A 22,272-nucleotide genomic window follows, 5' to 3' on the forward strand; every position below is an offset into this window, starting at 1 on the left:
CTGCTTTGACTCGTCCTTGCTCTCTGATGATGGCTCCAAGCAACATCCTTCCTTCCTTTCCACAGCCCCAGCTCCAACCCGTATCTTGTTCCCTGTCCTCTCATCCTTTCCCTAGGGATGCTCCCCACAGAAACCCACGCTACTAGCATGGTACCCGCTAGCACTGCATTTTCATTCCGCTACCTCACGTCACTCTTTCACCAGCTTGTACTTATCTTATTTCTTCAGATCCTGAACTCCCAAAGCACTGGCTGTTGGCCATTTCTGTTCTTCTGGACAGCCCTCAAGCTAAAAAAGCTTAATTTTTAAAAAAGCTTAATTAAAAACGGATGGGTAGAAGCTTCTTTGAACTGGCTGTTGTTTAACCTGGTTCTACAGAGATTTAACTACACTGCCCAGAGAGAAAGCGGGGTCCCTTGTAGTCGCGACGTATCCTACACCTGTTTGAAGGGAGTGCATACGCCTTTTCCCCAGCAGAACTAGATGCCCAGCCACACACGGTTATCACTCTCCCGCCCCCATTCAGTGATAATTTACCTCTTTGGATGGTTTCCTGAGCACATCACCTACTCCACCCCCACTCCGGAGCCCATGACTCAGTACAGTGACAATGCACATCAGCAACGTCTCGCACGTATGCTCTTTATTCTCTTCCTCCATTTCTTCAGCAATCAGTTCTATTAACACAGCAAGCAAAGACACGTTTAGAAGGCAAGGAGATCAGTTTTCAATAATTCTCTCCATTCTCTGCTGGTTACGCTCTCTCCCCACTTTAAAAAACCTGCCGGATTTCCAGCCAGCGTTGCAAACCTCCTTAGCTCTTGCGAAGAGCCGACCATCGGAGCGGGTCTCTGCTCTGGCTCCAACCTGCCCTCCTCTCCCCACCAGCAGAGTTTTCTTTTGTGCTTGAACTGTCGTCTTTGACTTGGTTAAATCTCTCTTTCCATTTCTGTTAACATGCTTAGCTCAGATCACCAGATGCCTGTTTATACAGAATCATAGCTTTTTGACAGCTCAGAGGACAAAGTGTTGCCTCTTACACTCTCCCTTGGTGCCTAACAGATTGCAGAGCCTTTGGGCTGCACTCAAAATGGCAACTTCGACTTGTATTTTTCAAATGGCTAAAATATCACTGCTTATGGAAACAGCATTTTACTAAAAAAGTAACACACTTTTTTGACCCTTTCTTCATTTGGCTGAAGCCTCCAACTTCAGTGTTTCAGTTGCAGAACCGCTAGAATTAACCAACTAATCTCATATACTCTCCCCGTACCTGTCAAAAGTCTCATGACTTTCATTTCACCATAAAAACGCTCCCGAGCGGGTCCCACCTTCCCACAGATAGCCTTAGAAAGGCCCCGATCCCCGTGCAATCCAGAAATATTAAAAATGCAATATGAGACACAAATGGCCAAAGATTTGGGCAGCATTAATATCCTTGGCCACGTAAGACCCTGGTATCAGGTTGATTATTTATTATACAAAAACATCTCTAGAGTTCCCTTCTGCAGCCAGAGTGTATAAAGACAAAGCAGCCCAGTCCTCCTCCTAGAGCTGAATAAAGCAGCTATTCTTGTATCACTGTTGAATCTTAGCTTATCAAAGAGGACGCTTGAGCAAAACAGAGCCATCTCCTCTTGCGAGCACGGGCTCGTGGCCATTATTGACCTTTGAAGCATTTGACCATGTAAGAGCCCCACTTCTAAGAGAAATAGTGATGTTCTGTCTGGCTCTCGCAGCCAGCATCATAAATCTCTGAGAAGTAAATTACATTTTCTAGAAAATAAAACTGAAATATTTCAATACCCAATCTGAGGCTGGCGATTATGCTACAATCTCTCACATGCACTTCTTTGATCTCAAAACCCCCCAAACCTACCCTCTGCCTACTTAATCCATTGAGTACTTCCTGCCATGATGTTAAAAACGGTTTCCTTAGTTAGTGAGATGGAGTAATGCTGACAATAAACCATGTTCTGCTCCATATTTCACAGTCTACTACCCTCTGAGATCGCATTTAATAGCCTAATGTTTTTAAATAATAAACTTTGCAAAGAGGTAAACTGCATCACTTCCTTCTCGAATTGGTAAGGTAGAAAATTAAGGAATATGACTGTTTTATCAAAGTACGGTTTAGTTCTAAGTTTCTCTAGTTTAATCACTTCATGTAACAAATGTCATTTATGCTGTCGGCCTAAATTAATCCTTTTTCCAATTTAGATAGACTCATGATAGATTTGTTCTCAAATTAGTTACATAGCATTTTTTATGAACGTAGTATTTTTTTTTAATTTAAGGTGCTTAATTAGAGAAAGTGTGAAAACTCAGGGTGTGAGTTACGAATTCAACAGCAGATACTTACGGTCTGAAGGAATGATTGAAGAACAGTTTTCACTGCTACCTGCTTTGCATACATCTGAATAGAGAAACTCTCCGGTCATGGTCTCACCTGGTTCTGTGCGATCTAAAAACAGAAGGCGATGAATCAAAAGCGTAGTTTAACGTTTTGCAAGATTACTTCTCAGATATTAAGGTGCCCCATCATATTCAGTGTGCAATTACTAGGCAGATTTAGAATAGTATATTATCCTGCTGTTTAGAAGGGCACACTACTTTCTGATTTACACATTCAATGATTTTAAATTCAAACACAAAATTCTTATTTCTATTAAAGACCAGAGTTGTGCATTTATTTTGCATCAGACCCGAAGTTGACAGAGTAATTGAAATTGTTCCAAAAATACTATGTTCTAGTGCATCGTGAATTTTCAAGGTGCCTTGAAAACTTGCCTTTCAATGCCTTGCAAGCATCAAAACAAACCTACTGCCACATAGTAAGACATCTTTGGCATTTCTCCAGCTGCATAGAAACGTCAAATAATAGGGTCAGTGAGGTTTGGGTCTCTCACAGGGCTGGCAGTAAAATTAGAAAAAATAGCGGGAATGTCAAATAATACTTGTCTGAATAGCTCAAGTGTCAGAGGAAAAAAGCCAAGGCAAAACCCAAACCTCTCCTCTTAAAAATTTTCATTTCTGTGCTTCCCACCCACTGCGTGAGTTGCTTGATGCTGCAGGGTGGGACCCCCCTCCCCAATTTTAACTTACAATAAGCAACCTAAGGTCAGCGCAGAGAATGTGCTATGGAATTTAAACTGTAGCAAGTATTTGAGGGAGGTTAACACAGTCTATAAAAACCATGAGCAAACCAGAGTTAGAGAGATAAACCCCTGCTTCACAGGAGTATCTCTTCAATGCCAATCATTTATATTCAATCTGTTATTTCAGATAAAATATTAATTTTTGTTATGTTGAAACTAAACCCCACCATTAAAAGCCAATATAAGCATTCAATATCCGGCAAACCGAGGCAGAGCCCAACTCTCCCAGTGCAGAGCCTTCTCCCCCATGACCTACCAAAAGTCTGCTTGTCATTAAACTGGGGGAGGGAGCAGGTATAGCTGAATTAGATAATCTCAAGTGTTTTAGCAAACAGTGAGGGCAGACATCTCAGCTGTGTGCAGAAGAGCCCAAGTGCTATCTCCAGGGGTTTCTCCTCCCCATCCCTCTTTATGCTGCAAGCCGGTTGCAGCGTTTTGTAAAGATACTGGGGTATCTGTTTGCCCCAATCACCCTGGGGTTTTCTGAATTTTATATTCTGTTTAAACAGTGTCCTTTGTAAGAAAGAAATCGTCACACTGGTAAGGTAACCAGTATGGCTTGCAAAAGGTGGAAGACACTCAGCATGCCCCGTGGAACAAAAGCCCATGGCTTTCTTCGACACAAACCGTCGAAATGCATCGCCGGTACCAACCTGGCAGTAACGTTTCGTTAGGGAGCTTGTCTACTTCCAGGATGAAGTCATCTTTGAAGAAAAGGTACCCCACTATGGAGAACAGGTAGACCAAGATGAGAGCGAGAACCGCAGTCAGGATGATGGAACGCCCATTGCGAGTGACGCTCTTGATGACGTTCAGCAAGGTCTCTTCTCGGTACACCAAGTCGAAGAGCTGAGGACAACAAACAAAAGCAAAGGCTGCTTCTCACAGGTACCACCAATCCCACTGGTGGCATGCCACGTGGTGGCATAACGGGGGCAGCATGTTAACAATACCAATCCGATGGTTTAAAGAGCATTTAAAGCACCTTTTTTTCTTCCTTTTCACAGTTGTCTGAAATTTAACATATTGGCAAAGAAAAACACAGCAGGAGGCAAGGGAGATGGGGTCCCTCGCCCCCACTCTACCAGTCTTGTGCCATGCACTTTGAAACATGAAGAATGGTGGCAGCTGTACCCCCCTCTTCATCTGCACATCAGGGACATAAAATCATAAAGCTGCTACCACTGTTCTATCTTTTTTTTTTTTCCCCCAGTACTATCTGCCCCACCACAATCTCAAAATATCTCATTTCAGAAATGCAATCAGCTATTTTCTTTAAGTCTTGGTTTACTGAGTGTATAATTAAATGAGCCATATTTTTGGCCAAATCCCTTGTTTAAACTTCTTTACAGATGTTTCCTTCATTTCTCACTCCTCTAGGTCTATGACAATTCACCAGCACAGCCCAGGCAGGTTGCTGGCTATGCTGGCTGACAATGAGAGAAAAGGTATTTGTTAAATTGGACCTACATGAATACAGAAAAAACCCAACTCCGTTACCAGAGGATGTAGCAAGCATCAAACAAAGGGACAAAAATAGAGTGTTCTGAATGGGATTTAAGGTTTGCTTTAAAAGCGACACATTTTCTCCACCAACACTAGACATACTCCTTCACTGCTTATTCTTAGAAGCATTGTGCCGTGCAAGATGAATTCCACCCCAAACAGAAAAAACACGTATGCCAGGCACCCATGTCAGTCGTGTGAGGTCTGCAGTCTCGCTACATCTAGGGAGACACTCCAAAGTTAACCAACTGCTCAAAAAGCACGGACGCTATGTTATAGTTACTGGCAATAACTACAGTTAAAGACTCTGTGCCTCTTACTCATAGCACGGTAACTCCGAAAGCACCTACTGTTCAGCTAACACTTCTACAGCTAGATTTTTCAACGATTCTTTTTTTGTCATGTAAGAGCTTATATGAGCCTAAGAAGGCTTAAGCCTTCACCAGGTATTGATATAAATTGGGAGTCACAACGTTTTAAATTGTTTTATTATCTTGGAAGTTAGAGCTGGGTCACAAACATCTGACCTAGAAAACCCGTACCTTAGAAGCTGAGGAGAGAGAGAAATGCTAAATACCTTCATCGCAACTGCACACGTTTACTGTAATGAGCAATTTAAACTACGTTTAATCTCAAACATATCTTGTATAATACACTTGAGAAGAACAAAGAAGTCTCCGCTTGTCTGTACAAATCAGGAAGAAGAGATGTGGCAGGAGTCCCGTAGCTTCCCACCGTAACTTCTCCCAAGCAAAATCTCCAGCGTGCCGTTCTCAAAGGAGTGCCTGTACAACAGCTTCCCAGTAGTAAACCAGAAAGCAAGTGGTGTACGACACATCTAGATATGCCCGAGATGGGACTTCACAAACAGATTAACAGAACAACATGCTGAGGACGAAGTGAATACCTACCAACAAACTATAAAAGAATTCGTGTACGAAGAGCCCCAGGGCGCAAATCAGAAGGTACAGCAGGTGATAAAGAAACTCTACGTCCATGATCATTGCCTTGTATCCTCTAGTGAAGGTTCCACAGTTACCCACAAAACTCATCAGAAAAATGATTTTATTACAAACCTAAGGAAAGATTAACCATAAATTAGTCACAGCATGTGGCTTTCAGGAAAAAAAGGCAATTTTTCAGAGCTGGAGATAACTCGGCTCCATGATAATGTCAACAACCGTGTTGAATTGTCTGTTACAAGACAGCATTTTTACACATCAGTCAAAACCTGCTTTCTGTTGTGTTTTATGCACAGCTGAGACAGTGAACCAAAACTGGAACTGCACACGTCTAATACAACGTGCACACTGACTCTTGTCTCCAGCTTGTTGTCGAAGGGCATCAAGACTAAGATTTAAAGAAGAAAGTAAAAACACTCCCTGGTGTGAGAGGTAAACCTTCCTCAATAAAAACCCCAACCCTGTTCTAAGCAGAGCACTTTCTACAGTCAAGTAACTCTCTAGCCTACAGCAACCCTTACGGTTCCGAAACAGCCCCTGTTGCTTGCTAATAAGCAAGTGCTCCAGATTCCCTCAGCAATTCACTCTCGAATCATGCACCCAGTAATCCTCCTCTGCAGCACCAGCCATCAATGCCAAAGGAAAGCTGCCTTCAACTTACCTGGAACCTGCTAAATGCTACAATTACCAATAACAACCACCACCCTCGCAATGCAACTCTGCCTGTGTAGTACACGGTACTCGGTGACGCATTTTGCAGACAACGAGTGCTATTAAATGATGCACTTGAACGCTAGGCACTTCTGAATAAAGGCAAGGACTTTGAGAAGACGCATCTTTGCACAGCTCCTGCTGACTCACTCGGAGAGAAACCCTTTCGGCTCACTTGCCACAAGAGACCACAAGTATCCGGGTTTGAGCGTTAATGAAGTTCTCTGGTGGCTCAGCTTACATGCTCAGTCCACACACTACTGTAGCAAAATTGCTTAGTGTCAGCTTTTGGCTGGCAGGTAGACTGCAGTCAGACATTTGGGAAATGCACTCTTTAGTGAATCTTACACAACCGCGTTAATACTGTAGCTTAGTTGCTGAACGGGAGATGGGTTTGAGCGCATAACTAAGTACTTTAGGGTCACAGAGACTTCTCTACACTTCTGGCTGGGGTGGGAGCTGTTTCTAGACTGTGGCAAAACCGAACAAAACCTTAGAGTCTCCACAGCCTGGGGAACGAGGATTAAATGACCAGCAGCAAAGCATTTCTGCTAGAAACAGTCCAAAGAGGGAATTACTCCTCCCACCAGTTCCACCACAATGTCCCAGGCTATTTTTGCCTGACATCTTCACGAGCAGGTAAGAAACCCTTACATAAGATGCAAGAGAGATTCAAAAAAGCCCACTCGATTCTTACGTTGAATGCACCCAGCAGAAATAAAGTAGGTTGTAAACCAACTGAAAATATTAGTCGTAATATTGTAGAAGCGATTAAGGCTCGGATGCCGTGGGGCTTTGGAAGAGCTATAACGATGGCCAGAGATATCAGCATCGCTGTCCACAGCAAGCCTGACAAGTGGGGCTCCAGTGTACCTAGGGTGAAGAGGAAAAAACAAAACCCATTTCAATACTTTGTGTAACCAAAATAACCAGATAAATGTCATTTTATCTCATTTTGGTGAAGCATCATTAAGCCTCACGTTCAGACATTACTGATTTCAAAGCAGGAAGTGGAACATCTGAGGCCAATGCCTTCAGCAGATTTTAATTACAAACTTGTTACTAAAGCATTATGTAAATGATAAGCGCCAGTATGATAGGATTCTTCATTGTAGTGTTCATTACTTATACACCTTGGATGCTGAAAAGGAGAGGCATTTTGGTAAAATGCGATCTGCAGAGGCATTGAATGGGTAGGTGAGGACAGTCAACACACTCCTCCAGGCCCAGATTCACGGCAGATTCTCCTACTATGCTTTTGGTCAAAAACCTCCTACCAGTTTTTGTCGTCTCTTGCTATTTCTGGTTCTGTTTAGACTGTCCCGTGAGACTGTCTGCTTACGTAACATCAGCCCGTGTTGCTAAAAATACACTTCGCTGAAAGAGCCGTAAAAAATACTTGGCTGAAAATACCATTTACCCTGGGTTTACGCCGAATATGAGACACATCTTTTTCCTAAAACTGACATTAAAAAAATGCTTTTCTTCAAGCAACTGGTCCCTCAACAGACAGAAAGGCAAGACCCCTCACACTTCACAGCACTCTGCAGCCCTTCTGCAAGTACGTACTCGGAGGACTCTTGATTCTTACTGGCAAGACACTCACCCAGGGCTTTTTTCCTCCCCCCACCCGAACTCAGAAGGCTTAGGAAATATTACTCTCATCTGACTACCACGAGCAGCCATTTAATTTTGTTCTAAATCATCGTAGATTAAAAAAGACAGCAGAGGATAGATGGAAATTAAAACTTAATAAGCGTAAAGTTGAGCAGATGTTTCCGCCGTCTGAAGGGAGTTTGGGATCCCAGAGCAACGCTGCCACCGCCGCTCGAGCTGTCAGACAGCGAAAGGTGCAGGGACGGAAAGAGTCACCCGGTGGGAACGATAAACAGCACTGAGGGGAGAGGGGAAAAAAGTTCCTAAATGAGCTTCTGCAGGTGACGTGGGAATTGCCGTGAACGGCAGATCCTGAAGGACCCCGCCGGCACCTGCACAGGTGTCGGAACGTCCCAGCTATTACAAAGCCATCCACGGGACATGAATGTATTTGCTTTCACAAGTTTCAGCAGTTCCCAGCAGGCCTGCAAAAATAACTAGTGTTAATGAAGTCCTCAAGTGTTGCCTTGGAAAGGCCTGACACCACGGGCTGCTCATCGGCCTGCGGAGCGCAATGCCACGACGTAAGACGACCCTGAAGGGACGCGGCTCGGGTGGGTACTCGCGGGGAAGAGTGGGGCTCAGGGCACAGGCTCGTCTCTCCTTCTTGGGGATGGAGAGAGACTGGGAGCAAACTGGGAGCGGTGTCCTTAACCTTGGCAGATGAAGCTCACCAAGAGAGCCGTCAGTTGCCATCAACTGCACCCAACCCAATGCCGAAGCGCTTGCTGCGAGCACGTGGAGGTCATTCCACGACTGCTGGCAGGCAGAGCATGAAACCTGCAGGACCTGGTAGGAAGGTTCTCCCTGCCTCTGGAATTCTCACCGTTCCAGTACTGAATTCCAGGCATCCAGTTTCATTTCTGCTCCTCAAGTCAGAAGTTTTATAGCTTCTGCTACAGTCAGATGCTAATCAGCTGCTCAGTTCACCATGTCTGAGCAATTCAAGACACTGACAACTTCCCCCAAACAGTCTGCTTGGAAAAGCCTTTTTTCTTTTTAAAGCTAAATATAAAATACACATGTATTCAATTAATTTACATTTTTGATTGTAACTAGTAGAGGAAGAGATGTTATCAAAATGTTACCTGATAAATAAGGTATTTCAAATATGCAGGGTAGGGCATCTTCAAAATGCCAAATGATCCCCCCCCACCCCCATCTTGCAACTTGTAATCTCAACGAACTCATTTAATTACCAGCTTTCCTAGCAGCCGTAAATACAGGCTTTTAAATTTTAACCTGTGATCTTTGAAACTAGAGACAGAAAATTCAGTTACTCTTTGTGCTGGTTAAAACCTTTCAACCAACTGCTGGCCGGAACAGGACCCGGGTAGCCCCATGGTCTGCTGTCACAGCATGCGACGCAGAGGTATGGCGGCCGAAACCACAGCCTGATGCTGCAGGAGGTAACTATACTCTTCCCCTCTGAGGAATACCAGATTTTGGCCTAAAATACCCCGTACCTTCTCACCGGCTGCATCAGGATGCAGAACTCCTAAACCCAAGTTTTCCATGCCCACTGCCTTCACCCCACTGCGACCGTAAGCCACTGTCAGACACTGCTTGGACAAAACCAGGGTGCTCCTCAATTTGAATTAACTGGTGAGCTGCAAAAAAGGGGGAAGCACCTTTCATGCCGCACACACGTTGCTCAGCTGGTAATTTTCTTACGTTCAGGCTACTGCTGTCTTTGAGCGGCACTGTCTTTGGGTTCTGTGTTAGCAACGAACAGAAGATGCAGAGGGAAGTTCAACAGGAGAAGATAAGCAGCTAACTGGCCCTGTTGCATGATGAGTTTCGAAGATAGGGAGGTGAAGGCTTGAATGTGGACCACCCGCTCCAGGAGGAGGTTTTACTGCTGGAGTCCTTATTTGCTCCAGTTAACAGGGACATGGCAAAAGCTCCTACCTAGGCATTGCCTCTACACCAGCTTTGCAACACAGCAGAGGCATTCACAAGAACATTTCTCTAAATTTCCAGATACTGACATGAATCCACCCCTTGACCTGCCCTGGGGGACATCTCTTGGGAGAGGCAGGATCTAAGGAAGAGCAGCCGAAGACTCCACTGCGGGTATTTAGTAACTGGCTCCAAGAACCGTTGCTGTCGCACAAACCCACTGGTTGGATCAAAAGCGATTTCCATGAGACCTATTACAGCAAGATTGTGCAACCCCGCACGAACCGCACATGTTAAGCCGTGCTTCCTGTTAGGAATGCCAGCAAGCCCAGCTGCTGCCCGCTGATGGCAAGGAGCCTCGGAGCGGCAGGTTGCTCCCGAGCAGGGGACATGGCGGGCACGCTCCTCCTCGCTCTGTAGGGCAACCTCTGCTCGAAGTGCTCGCGGGGGTAAGGGACTCCTAGGAGAGACAGGAACGGAGGGAGATGGGCTCTTTTTCTGTCTCCTCCATCGATTTCTAACGGCACGAGGCAGGTCCTTTCGCCCCCGTACACCTCACCGGCCAGCGCAGGATAATCTCGCTCACCCAACCCCAACGCTCAGAGGCCTCCTGAAGTGCTATGCAACCATGCAAGTTTTATGGAAAATGGTGTTAATAAAATGCAAGCTCAAGGAAAACAACAAATTAACGTTTCTCGTGTTTTTAGTTCAATACTTAATTGCAGAACTCTAAAACAAAGCAGAACATTCAAGTCATTAAAGGTGGATGTCTGTTTTTGATAATTTTTTCCCCTAGGAAAGAGCATGGCTCGACATTCTCCTTACAAATGCCTCAAGAAAAAGTAACTCCACGAACAGCACAATTTAAATCAAGAAAATTTAAAAAAAACCAAGTTGTTTTCTACTATCCCCACTGAAGAAAACAGGGACACAGAGACAAGTGAGGGATAGAATTTGGCTCATTAGCTCTTGTTTGTTCACATAGTTTTGTATGTTAAATATCAGTACCTCCTCGAATTCCTTTGAATGGATAGAAAAATGCCACAAGCAGGTTCATAAGGACAGCCAGGTTAAAGGAAATACTGCTCCAGAAGGACATGTTGCGAGCACACCAGTAGAGGAAAGGCTGAGCTGCAAAGGAGAGAAACAAGTGGATTAAAAAAAAAAAAGAGAGACTTCTATATAAAAATTGATCTCCACCAAAACTGTTTATTTTCAGTTTGCCCAAAAGCACAGCATCAACAGCAGTAATAGTCATGGCTTATTCCAAAGTTTATTTGATTACCCTTTATCTTTAGGGTACTTCCAGTTTCCTAGATAGTGCTTCCAGGCAAAGGACTCATGTTAAAAAGCAAAGTATTTTCAAACATGAGTTGATTTAGTGGTAGCATGAGGAGTTCAGAAATGCCAGAGATCAAGGACTTGGAGTACAAAGTATATTATTAGGGGAAACCTAGAGTCACACAGAGAACAGCTAGGAGGCAGAAAATCTGCTCCCGTTACCAAGGGCGAGATCCAGCCCCACTGCTCCCAGCACCTCACCTACACGAGGTGCTGCCCGCCTTCAAACTTCCCTTCCGCTGCAGCGAGCCAGGAAAAAACGCAGGGGAGGCAGCGCAGGGTGGACACTCAAGACACAAAATGCAGCGTAGTGAGATAGCAATAAAGCTAAAATGTTTAGCACGAGCTGCCAAGCCAGTGAGGCAACTTCACTTCAGGCTGGTAAGAGATCGATGTAGCCCCAGAATAATCCCCGAGCTGAAGCTCGGCCGGCCTCCCCTCTGCTCGGTGGGCGAGGGACGCAAGCACATCTGCACAGAGCTAGGCATACAGTTAAACAGCTGCTCATTTTAAATTCCCAGCATTACATACAAATACTTTTCAAAAAGACTCCTAATTTTAATAATCTCTGCAGCTAGAATCAAGAGGCACAGAAAGCAAAGCGATTCATTTTCTGAAACGGTTGTGGACCAGAAGACGACAAGGACAGCTAAGAAGCTGCCTTACAGTAATTCCCTCTGCATCAAGGCAAAATCCCCCCCCATTTTAGCTCCTGCAGGCTTACTGTACCGCAAATAGCGTACTCCTGAAATCTAGAGCGGGGGAGAAAAAAAAAATCTATTAAAAATGCTCTCAAAGAAGGGAAAGAAATAATGTTTTTCCCTGTTGGAAGGAGGTAACGTGTATATCAGAGAGCGAAGGAAAAGAAGCTCACAGTGAAATTTAGGGAAAAGATGAGAATGTGAAAATGCAAACTCTGGGGCTGAAGAGTAAATTAATGAATGCAGCAATTCTGAGCCTCACAGTAGCCACCACCTCTCTTCAGCAAATCACGTCTTCTAGCATCTTAAGCAAAAAAAAAAAAAAGGGTTAAAAGAATTATAGAATGCCTCATTATACTGAGTTGAAATGCACATAAAAAGCAAACGTATTGAACAGCTGAATGCAAAGGGAAAGACCACAAAAAGGTACCCCGTCACTCTAAGAATACAAGCTTCATTGCGCCTAATTAGCCAAGCACATGTTAAGCCTCATTGAAATGCGATACAGCAATGTTTTGAATATATGATACACTGATTTCTTTATTATTTCTGTTCTCAATTTCATTTTAACTGGAAGAATCTGTAAGCAGGTTGAATTAATTTATATGAATTTGTTATATGAACGTCATTACAAAGTTCCAGGTTTTACTTTAAAACTTCCTTTGGGGATGGGCACAGACTATCTGCACTGTGTAGCACTTCTGCCTGGTTTTGTCAGGCTCATTTGAATTCTTAATTAAGACCTTGGGAGACTTACGGTGCTCAGATTATGGGCTAGCACCATGAGCAGAAGGGGGAAGTACATGGATCTTTATAAAGACTTTTAAAAAGTCTTTTTCAGGTTTGAATAAACTGTAAGCGGTATCACATGAGCACAGCACAGAGCACTGCCAGCCTGTCATGTCTTGAAAACACAAACCTGTATTTAAGATGTAGAAAAACTGCATAAATGTAAAGTATCACCCAGAGGCCAAACAAGACCAGAATACTAGGAGACAGACTAAATTATTCCAGTTGCTTAAAGGAAAAAAGAAATATTCTCCACTTCTGCAGGTGGATCTTGATCCATCTGTGGTCTGTCGTTAATTATGGATGTCTTCACAGCTTGCCTGGAGATAGCCTCAAAGACAATTAAAGTAACTCAAACAACAAAATCTAATAGAAGACATGGATACCGTCAAAGTTGCACATTTGTCTAGGACGTCAAATATTCCCATATTCTTGTAGAGTTCTTAGAATTCATTTTAGGAAGCAGCTTCCTGGGGATTTTGATGCTGTCAGAAGTACTAATCCATTGCTCGGTGGAAATAGCTCCACTCTAATTTGGTATTCATACACGTGAAAAAATACTTCAGTAGAGCTGACCAAGTTTCAGGCGGTCTTATCCATACCTGAATTTGATAATTTCGAATAATATGATTCCAGCTGCTTTTCTCTGTTAAAATGCCTATTAACATATATGTACCTACATCCCAACAATCAGAAGCAAATACTGAGTTTCCATTATCAAATGTGCAACATATCATCAGCTCTAGTGTGAACGGTGCATACGCATTCAAAAAACAAACTGGAAAGAGTCCAGGCTCTTCTTGGAAGTGCACAGTGAAAGGGCGAAATGCAATCATCAGAGGCTGCAACAAGGGAAGTAATTTTATAAAAAATAATTTTCACAATGAGGAAGGTCAAGAGGTCCCTTCTCCCCTCTTCTTTTTCCCTACGATATGCAACGCTGACTGAGCGCCAGCGAGGTCTCCGTCGGGGGGAAAGCCTTTGCTAACCACGCTGGCGTGGATCGCCTGGCGCGGCAGGCAGGTTTGGGTGGCTGACGGCAGCGTGCAGCTGGACAGAAGTCCACCCTCACATTTTCTCTAGGAGGTGGTTCTGGACCAGTCCGCACTCTTGCGCTAAGGACTGGAGTCCAGCCGATTCAAGCATGGGGAACAGCAGCGCTAGCAGATGGCAGATGTTGACTGGAACAGGAAATAACTGCTTTCTCTCTCACGTTTCAGAGGGTCATTGTCGGTAAACTCTAACCACTCATCGCTGCCCACGGAAGCTGAGCCTCATGCGCAACATCTCTCCTTTAGCAAAACAAAAAATCCACGTTATAAAAAAAAAATTAATAATTTTAAGCAAATGAGTTAGGAACTTTACTGGGGGAAGTGGTGGCACTGTATGAACTAAAAGATAATTTTTAAAGTTTTCCTAGCTGCCAGAGGCAAAAGCAGTACTTGATATCTTAGCATTACAAGGGCGGAAGGGACTTAATCAGCCCGTCTACCAGTGTATTCCTTGCCCAAAGAAAGGATAAATTCTATTTCTACTCTTACTGGAAAATGCATGTTTATCCTGTTCTTAAATACCTCCATTGCTGGAGATGCCGTAAGTCCATGCTGCATTACCCAGCCTTATTCCTTCCTGCAATGCAAGGGAACTGCTTCGTGTATCCAGTGCAGGGAAGGAGAACAGACCACTGCTTTCTTCAGCTGAGTCCTCTCCATTTCTCTCTGCCACCAAATGCCTTCTCATTTAAGCTAAGCCTCCACAAATTCGTTCCTTCCTGTTGGATCTTAAAAAAGACGACCTGTGATCCTTCTTACCACTCTCCCCTGGATCCCCTCCAGTTGGTCCATATTGCTCTTGCAGCAAGCTTGACTTCATTACAGCATGTTGCCATCGTGCAGAGGAGCAGACTCTTTCAAACAATTATCAAGGTTGCTGCCACACTGGGGAACCATCTGCTACCGAGTCAACGTTTCAAACTCCGAAAACCTGACCTCAGCGCTCTGCTGGTAACGCTCCACACCACCACACTGGCAACAGCAACCTACCTCGCAATTTCTTTTGCCAGTTCATCTCATTAAAGAGGTCTTCCGATTTCATGAAGAAGTCATTGATCTTGCTGCCTTGTTCATCCCTCTCCGTGGTATAATATATCCGTAGCTTGGACTCCTTCGTGAGGAATTCACAGATACTGGGCACAGGGAAGACTATTTGCTCCATGGTACGGTCCGACCTGACAATCTGAACAGCAGCCTTATTAGAGTTCTTCCAAGTTATTAAATGCTTTCATTTCTTGGTTGGTTTGCTTCCCCCCCCGCCCCCTCCCAAAACAGCTACATGTAGAAATTTGGATGCATTTTGTAGAACAGCAGCTTGGTAGAGACTTCACTTAACTTACCTTTCAATGCAGGCCTACATTTAGCTCCCAGACCGGTCATTTCTGTGCTGTGGTCTTATCCTGGCAATACTTAGCTGGGATTTCCAAGGGGCCCAGTGAATCCTGCACCAAAGCTGTGCTGAATTTCAGAGCAATCTGGTCACCCAATTCAAGTATCTCAGCAAATTTCAGCCACACATCGCACAGGCGAGTGTGAGGAATGATAGTTATATTTATATTGCTTATTAGAGAGTTTTGTGAACTCTCCATGTTTGCGTGTGTTTAACTTTTGAAAAGCATCTTGGACTGTGCATCAGGCCAAAATGTCGTTTTAACACAGAAAGGAAGGCAAAAGCTATCACTAACTTTACGGATTCAGCAGTGGTACTGGCCAAAATGTAACAGAAGCGAAGTTACACTTCCTCCTGCCAACAGAGCTCTCTGCTCAGCTCCCTCTTAAAGCCCACACACGACAGCTCAAAAATAGCTCCCCCCCAGCAGCTGTCAAAAAATAAAATAAAAAAATAAGTACACATACATTCTCATGTCAAAGATGACAGTCCACACACAGGTACTCAGTTCGATCAAAGTATCAGGTATAATGTAACCGGTGTTTAACTCCACCATTTCTCTCCAAGCAGCATTTCCCGCAGCAGAGCATCCCCCCCGCACCTCCCGGTCTCCCCTTACCTCAATCTGTGCCGTGTGCTTGGCATAGAACTCCAGAGCCTCGTCTCCCTCTATCTGACCTCCCGGCTTCAGCATGTTCTGCAGCTCTTTGTTATGACGAGCCAACTAAAATAAAGGAATGCAAAGGGAGTGGGAGACACCAGATGTCTCTCTATGATATTAAATTTCTGATTTTTGGCATAAAAATCCGAAATAGTATGCAGTCAGCTGCTAAGAAAGGGCAAAGTTGACAGAAGGCTTGTTCTATTCCAACCAGACACCCTGCAGCTCTATTTTGGGAGCAAGGCAGAATGATTCATATATGTATTCTTTTTAATATCCGCATTGTACTCCTCTTTTACCCATCCTCTCCCACCCTTTGCCTGACTTGGGAAACTTTTGAACATGCACAGTCGGTCTATCCTTCTACACCCACCCGAACACAAAGGTGTGCTAATCACACAGGTATCTAGGCAGGGATGGAAGAGAAGATTTGCATCAATTGAAAAGCAGATGCACAGAGCACTGCTCCAAAAATGCTTCTGGATGCTCTAAATTCATCTTACAGCATAGTAATGTTTTTTCTTCTTAGATGCTGAAGGAACAAGAAGTCTCCAGTGGAGTGATATATGTAGCATATAATATATTAAGTAGATCTAGATACTTCCCCCCGCCCCCGTCTTGGTCTTTTACCTTTCAAACACCACATTGTATCGATACAACACACCTGACTGGCTCCCCCATAGGGAGAATGTGGCAAGAACCACAAAAGCAGAGTGAGATTTCTGCTTACGTTTTAAGTGATCTGTGAGTAGGATTTCTTTGGGAGTATAAAGTAACCTTTGACACAGCTGAAAAATAATACATCGCTCCCAGCACTGCCAAGAACTTGAATCACGTCTCTTCAGAAACTTGGTCGCGAGCCTGCCTGCTTCCCATTATAAAAGAAAACTCCAAAAATTTTCTTAAATAATTTTCTTTTCTGATTCTTTAAGGATAGGAATTTGCTCTGATAAAAAGAGAATGTGCAGTGAGTTTGTCTCAGAGGTGAGCCATTAAAGCAATTTCAGGGAAAAGTAGACCTCTTGCTATTCACAGTTTGCGAAACTTGGTGCTACAGAAGCTGTAGGTGAAATTCTACCTGATGAGCTAATATATAAATGTTGTGTCCCACATTCCTTGGAGATGCTGCAAGATCTTCCCCATTCTCTCCATCCTCAAATTCTACTTCTCCTTGCAGATAAGCCTTCTTTATCACTTCCACCTAGAAAGACAGACACAGGCCAACGAAAAGACTGAGGGTTGAAGTCTGCTAAAGCCAGTATACACTTGCCACTCCTACAGGGGCGAAAGGGAGTTGAGCAAACAAATTCAAGAGGAAGGTCAGTGGGCTTCTCAACAACCAGGATAGAACAAGAGACCTGAACTCAGCACCTTCAGTCCAGCTCATCAACACAAGAAACCAAACTTTATGTTCCTCTAGGTAATATATTCTGGGCCACCCTCATGGCACGGTGCGTCACGTTCTGACCTCTGGCCCCTGCCGTAGCTATGTGCACCAAGACAAGCCCACAGTGTTTCAGCTGTACTTCGAATGTCCTGTGTTTTCGCCAGTTAATACATTAACCAGCCCTGTTACAGTCTACTGAATGATGCTCCTTCCTTGTCTTGCGCAGGATGCTGAATGCCTCCTCTGCAGCATTCAGCATGGCTACCCTCATCGCTCGTGCTGCCTGAGAAGACAGACCCGTCCCCTTTGGATATTGCACTCATTCAACACATCCTTGAAACGTCTTCCAGCTGCTAGCAATCCATGCAGAGACCTCTTGCAGCACCCCTGCGGTGGACGTGGCCACCCCAGCCTCCCCAGCGCTGCTGTACCTGGCTTGAATGGAGTTAGGAGTTTCAGAGCGATGCAGGGACTCACCAGCTCTTTGGGTCTCATGTTGTAGAGGATCCTCTCCGCGTTCTCGCTGTCATGCCTGCTTTCCATGATTGCCAAGAGCAATTTTGAAGCATTGTTCTGAAGGGAGGGAAGAACACCACCAGTCACTGCCAGGAGTCAAAAAACTGAGGGTACCCAGCTGGAGCACTCCCATGCCTGCTGCCCAGAAGGGCTTGAGATACCTCGTTTCTCCAAATCGGAGCTGCAGGCAAGGGAGAGCCTCCCAGCCACGTTCTCCCTACTGCAGAACTCCTACAGCCTCACCTTGCCAAGCACTCCCTCCTCTAATTACTGAGATAGACAACTCAGTAGTATTTTTTACCACTTTATTTCCCAACCCCTACTTACTGAAGGACATCAAATTAACCCAAGTTAAGTTTCAGATTTCTAAACCACTGGGATTTCAAACTTGTGTGTATTATTTTGTCTTGTTTTAAAGACACTGCTGCATTACTACAAGCTCTCAACTCCAAAATACTGTTGATTAAATCAAAGGACAGCCAAGGCTGAAGACACAGACGTGCTTCACTGCTTTTAACTGAAAATTACTCTGAGACCTGCTCATGCCAAGAAATAGAGGGAGGAAATGGGAAACTACCACAAGGCACCAGACTACTTTAATACTAACAATTAAGATTAAAATCCATCATGACTGACAATAGAAACCAATAAAAATATTTAATTTTGAAGTATAATGCTAATTGAGCCTAAAAGCATTTTTTATTTAGAATAATAAAAAACCCACATTACCCATAATAATGGTCTAAGTCGGCAGCGGAAAACAACTAGACATTGCACTATAAGACAGGACAGTAAGTCAGAAAGGAAATATTTCTAAAACACGTGCTGAAGTAGGAGTGCTCTCTGACTATTGTTGCTAGAAGACAACCTGCTAGCGTATTTTGAAACAGGCTGCAGGGGTAATTATTTCAACATTAATATGAATAGCCCTAAAAAATTCTCGATGATTAAACAGCAGCAATAAACTATTAGGAAACTAGAGGTAGCATGAGAAGTTTGACTTCCATTGTATATGCAAAAGCTCACCACCAACGGAGGAGTTTTTATTGGCTTTAAATTTTTAACAGGAAATTATTTTAGGATTCCTCAAGCATGTCTTGACTGCCTGCGTCCCCCCATCTGAAAACCGGTGGCTCCACGTTATCATTTAGAAGATTAAATACCTGTGAAAAACAATCTTTGGGCACTGCCTCCAGCTTGCTGATGCATATAATTTTTTGGCACTTATGAATATTGGGATACAATAAACACCCACATAATTCCAACAATAAAATTATATTTCATCTTACTGTTAAACGGGGATCGCCAAAAAATATTCACTTGCCTTCAGTTCTAACACAAGGTCCATCCTCTTCTTTCCCAAAGGGTTGATGTCATTGAGAATTAATGCTGTGATGATGTCAATGCCGTTGGACTCGTGAGTAGCAATGCAGTTCTGTCCAAAGAAAATTAATCAAACTTCACTCACTGTCTACACTAAACATGCAGCCTAGGCTGGCGACCCAGCCAGAACAGAAGAGTCACCTCTTTCATCACCTCGTAAGCTGTTCGAGATGGATAACTGAACAGAAAACTCCAGTCAGTGGAATAACAAAAGATTAAGGCATTTTGTTTCAAACTTTTCCTACCATCAGCCATGGCACGTCCTACTGAAACCACCCAGCCTCAGGAAGCAGACAGCAACGCAGTTGATAAACGAAGCATTTCCATGCCAAAGCGTCCAGGCTCAATACATAGCTAAGGAAGAACGCTGTTTTACTAAGATTAGGGAGAGTTTTCTTTATTTCAGATGTGCCAATCAACACCTACTTCAGTGCTGTCTAACCAAAGAATGTGAGTTTCCATAACCTTCTTTGCTCACCCTTTAACCCCGCTTTTATAATGGTCTATAAAATGTACAAATGGTCTATACAATGGACAAACCGACAGTAGCTTGCTGGCTTCAAAATCCAGAGCCCTGCTCTGTCGTCGAGCTCCACTGCGAAGATCCGTACCTATATCTAAAGGTTGTTATTCCACCCGGTCCGTGTAACAGAGAGAATCTGTCGGTTATGAACCGACATATACGGCCCTGTGCATTCCCACTCATAGATACGATTTCATCTGAACATCGGTCACCCCCACGATGCTTTGTTAAGCTTTGCTGTACATGACATTTGAGTGCACTTCAAGAAGAGGCACTTCAAAGGATAGATATTCTTGAAGGCTTTTTGAAAAGTCGTATTCCAGTCTTTCTGTACCATACCACGGTTCAAAGAGTATGCAAATGGAGAAAATAAGCAGATATCCATGTTTTAAGTGCAGAGGTTTGCTTGTTAGAAGGGGGACGCCCACGCCGGAACACAGGACGTACCAGGTGACGCCAGCCCGACGGGAAGAGTGCTCCCTACCACACACACTGAGCACGTTATTTGTTGAGTCAATGCCAGAGCGGCCAGAGTTTGGAAAACTATTTTGGGGTAGCTATCTCTTCAGTATGGTTTACTAAGCTTCCAGACTCCTTTTGACTCATTGAAACAGTTACAGCAAGAGTCACATTTAGACCAAAGGCAGGAGAAATGGGCCTCATGGGCGATGCTGCTCTAAAACCTGGCCGTACAAGCTGCGGGCAGGTAAGTGGGAAAGCATGGCTGAGCAGTACAGCCGCCCCTGCCCTCGGATCCTCCCCTCTGGAGCAAACCCGAATTCTTCAGCACCTAAAAACTCCTGCTTATGCAAACAAAGTATCTTCCCATATTCCTTGCTAATTATTCAACCTTTGAGGCACAGAGCAGACCGAGTCCAGCTGCAGCTCAGTAACTGCGTTAGCCGATAGCATTATTGTCATTTTTCAGTAACATAATCCTTTAACACGATTACTTAAACCACCATGCTTGCTTTAGAACAGTTATTCCTTCTCGGAGCAGAACTTACCGCTGACAGCGAGTATGGCTTGGGGGCAGCCGGAGAGAGGCTGCCGACCCCCCGCAGACACTTGGTGGTCCTCACCAACACGTAACCCTTGTCACTGGGAACCACCGGCACGTCCCCGTGCAAGCGCACGGACAGTCGGCAGCCACATGCACCTGCTTCTACACACGAGACCGTGTCTGAAAACAGCCTCAACGTGGTTATCGCCTTCGTTAATGAAACTACAGAGCTCAGCCTTCTCTCATTAGGCTGAGGCGAGGCGGGGGGAGGCACATTTCTGGTCTCATTTACAACAGGTAACAGAGATTGGGTTTAGCAGTATTTTCACCATAATGTATTTCAAGTACAAAAACTCCCCACTGTCCCTGTCTGTCGAGTCTAATAAAACCACTTAAATACTAGCAAGGCAGAAAAATCTCTACTGCTTTGAGTGGTTTAACTCCTCAGAGGAGGCCTTGAAAAAGAGAAGTTGACTATTATGCGTTGAAAAGAAAAAACCCCACCCCAAACCAAAACTCCTTTGTAGGGCAAGTAAAGTGAGCCGCGTTACAAGACAACACGAGTCTAGACGACTCAGAGCCAAGCCCAGCAGAGCACACGCTGCGGGTGTAGGGAGAAAGGGTGATGCTTTTGACAGCTATGGATGTATTACCTGGTTCTCATGGCAAGGTCCCTGACAGTACTCGGTCAAACTTTCCAGCGTCTGGTTGATCAGCGCTACATTTTTCTCATTTATGTACAGACCAAGTAGTCCGAGTCCACCAGTTGTGCTTCCACAGATACAGTCCAGAAACTGCAGCGTCTCACACACCAAGTTGTAGTTCGTCTTGTTGTTCTGGCAGCGTAGGAAGTTCTGCGGGGAAAGTGTCAAAGCCGGGAGAGAGGAGGAAAAACACATACAAACTGATGGTTGGATCATAACATTTTATTAAGTTTATCAACCCACAATCGCACTGCACAGTATATTGCTCTAATTTCACTGGAGCCTGCACAAGCAACTGAAGCCTCTTTCAGGGCTTGCTTGCAACGCACTGCTCTCTTGAGCAGCTTGTTGGCTTCAAATTTTATAGAAGGCAAGCAGCAATAAGCAGAGTGCCTCCATGAGAGCCCTGAAACCCAACATGGAATAGGCCGTTCGCTGCCTGAGCCTGGAAGCTTTCCTTCTAGCCTACCTGCTGCATTTCACTGCTAACCATCACTCAAGGCTCTCTCCTCCCGAGACCTTTCTCCAAGACAGCGGCAGCAGCTCCCTGGCTCCGGCTCCACAGCGGCACCACCTGCGCAAGCGGCAAGGAGGCACCTGACCGCACGCCTGGAAGGAGGTGTCTGGAAGAGCAGCTCTCTCGGCTGCATTTCTTCCCACATAATTATTGCAATCCCTGCTCGAAGCTGCTGATTAGGAGCAGCTCTTCTAATGAAATGCCAGATTTATCAGCATGGATTAAACGTGTTTCCTCTCTCCTGTATTCCAAATGGGAAAAAACCCCAACCAAACCCAACCAAAACAAAGACAGACAATCAATGAAAAACAATTTCCCAGTGACTCAGATGCTGTTTGTCAGTGTGCTTTGTCCAGGGTGCTGTGTCCGGCAGCGTGCTGTAAAAATGGATAGCCACTACCACTTTCTTC

At 44.5% G+C, this 22,272-nt stretch overlaps 1 protein-coding gene across 1 annotated transcript in view; it reads right to left on the reverse strand.

The window, feature by feature from the left end:
- LOC104616561 (inositol 1,4,5-trisphosphate receptor type 1-like) overlaps positions 1 to 22,272 on the reverse strand; it is a gene marked incomplete at its 3' end in the record, with an annotated part of 35,741 nt that overhangs the window by 1,893 nt on the left and 11,576 nt on the right. The window contains exons 5-16 of the mRNA XM_010281608.1: positions 21,295 to 21,495; positions 19,057 to 19,167; positions 17,694 to 17,789; positions 16,908 to 17,030; positions 15,788 to 15,892; positions 14,769 to 14,961; positions 10,904 to 11,026; positions 7,035 to 7,210; positions 5,576 to 5,740; positions 3,812 to 4,007; positions 2,363 to 2,464; positions 538 to 677 (exon numbers count right to left, since the gene is read on the reverse strand). Of these exons, the coding sequence (XP_010279910.1) occupies positions 538 to 677; positions 2,363 to 2,464; positions 3,812 to 4,007; positions 5,576 to 5,740; positions 7,035 to 7,210; positions 10,904 to 11,026; positions 14,769 to 14,961; positions 15,788 to 15,892; positions 16,908 to 17,030; positions 17,694 to 17,789; positions 19,057 to 19,167; positions 21,295 to 21,495 (1,731 nt within the window). The remainder of the gene's footprint in view (positions 1 to 537; positions 678 to 2,362; positions 2,465 to 3,811; positions 4,008 to 5,575; positions 5,741 to 7,034; positions 7,211 to 10,903; positions 11,027 to 14,768; positions 14,962 to 15,787; positions 15,893 to 16,907; positions 17,031 to 17,693; positions 17,790 to 19,056; positions 19,168 to 21,294; positions 21,496 to 22,272) is intronic.

This window comes from Phaethon lepturus, unplaced genomic scaffold (assembly GCF_000687285.1).
Source record: "Phaethon lepturus isolate BGI_N335 unplaced genomic scaffold, ASM68728v1 scaffold29872, whole genome shotgun sequence".
NCBI lineage: Eukaryota > Metazoa > Chordata > Aves > Phaethontiformes > Phaethontidae > Phaethon > Phaethon lepturus.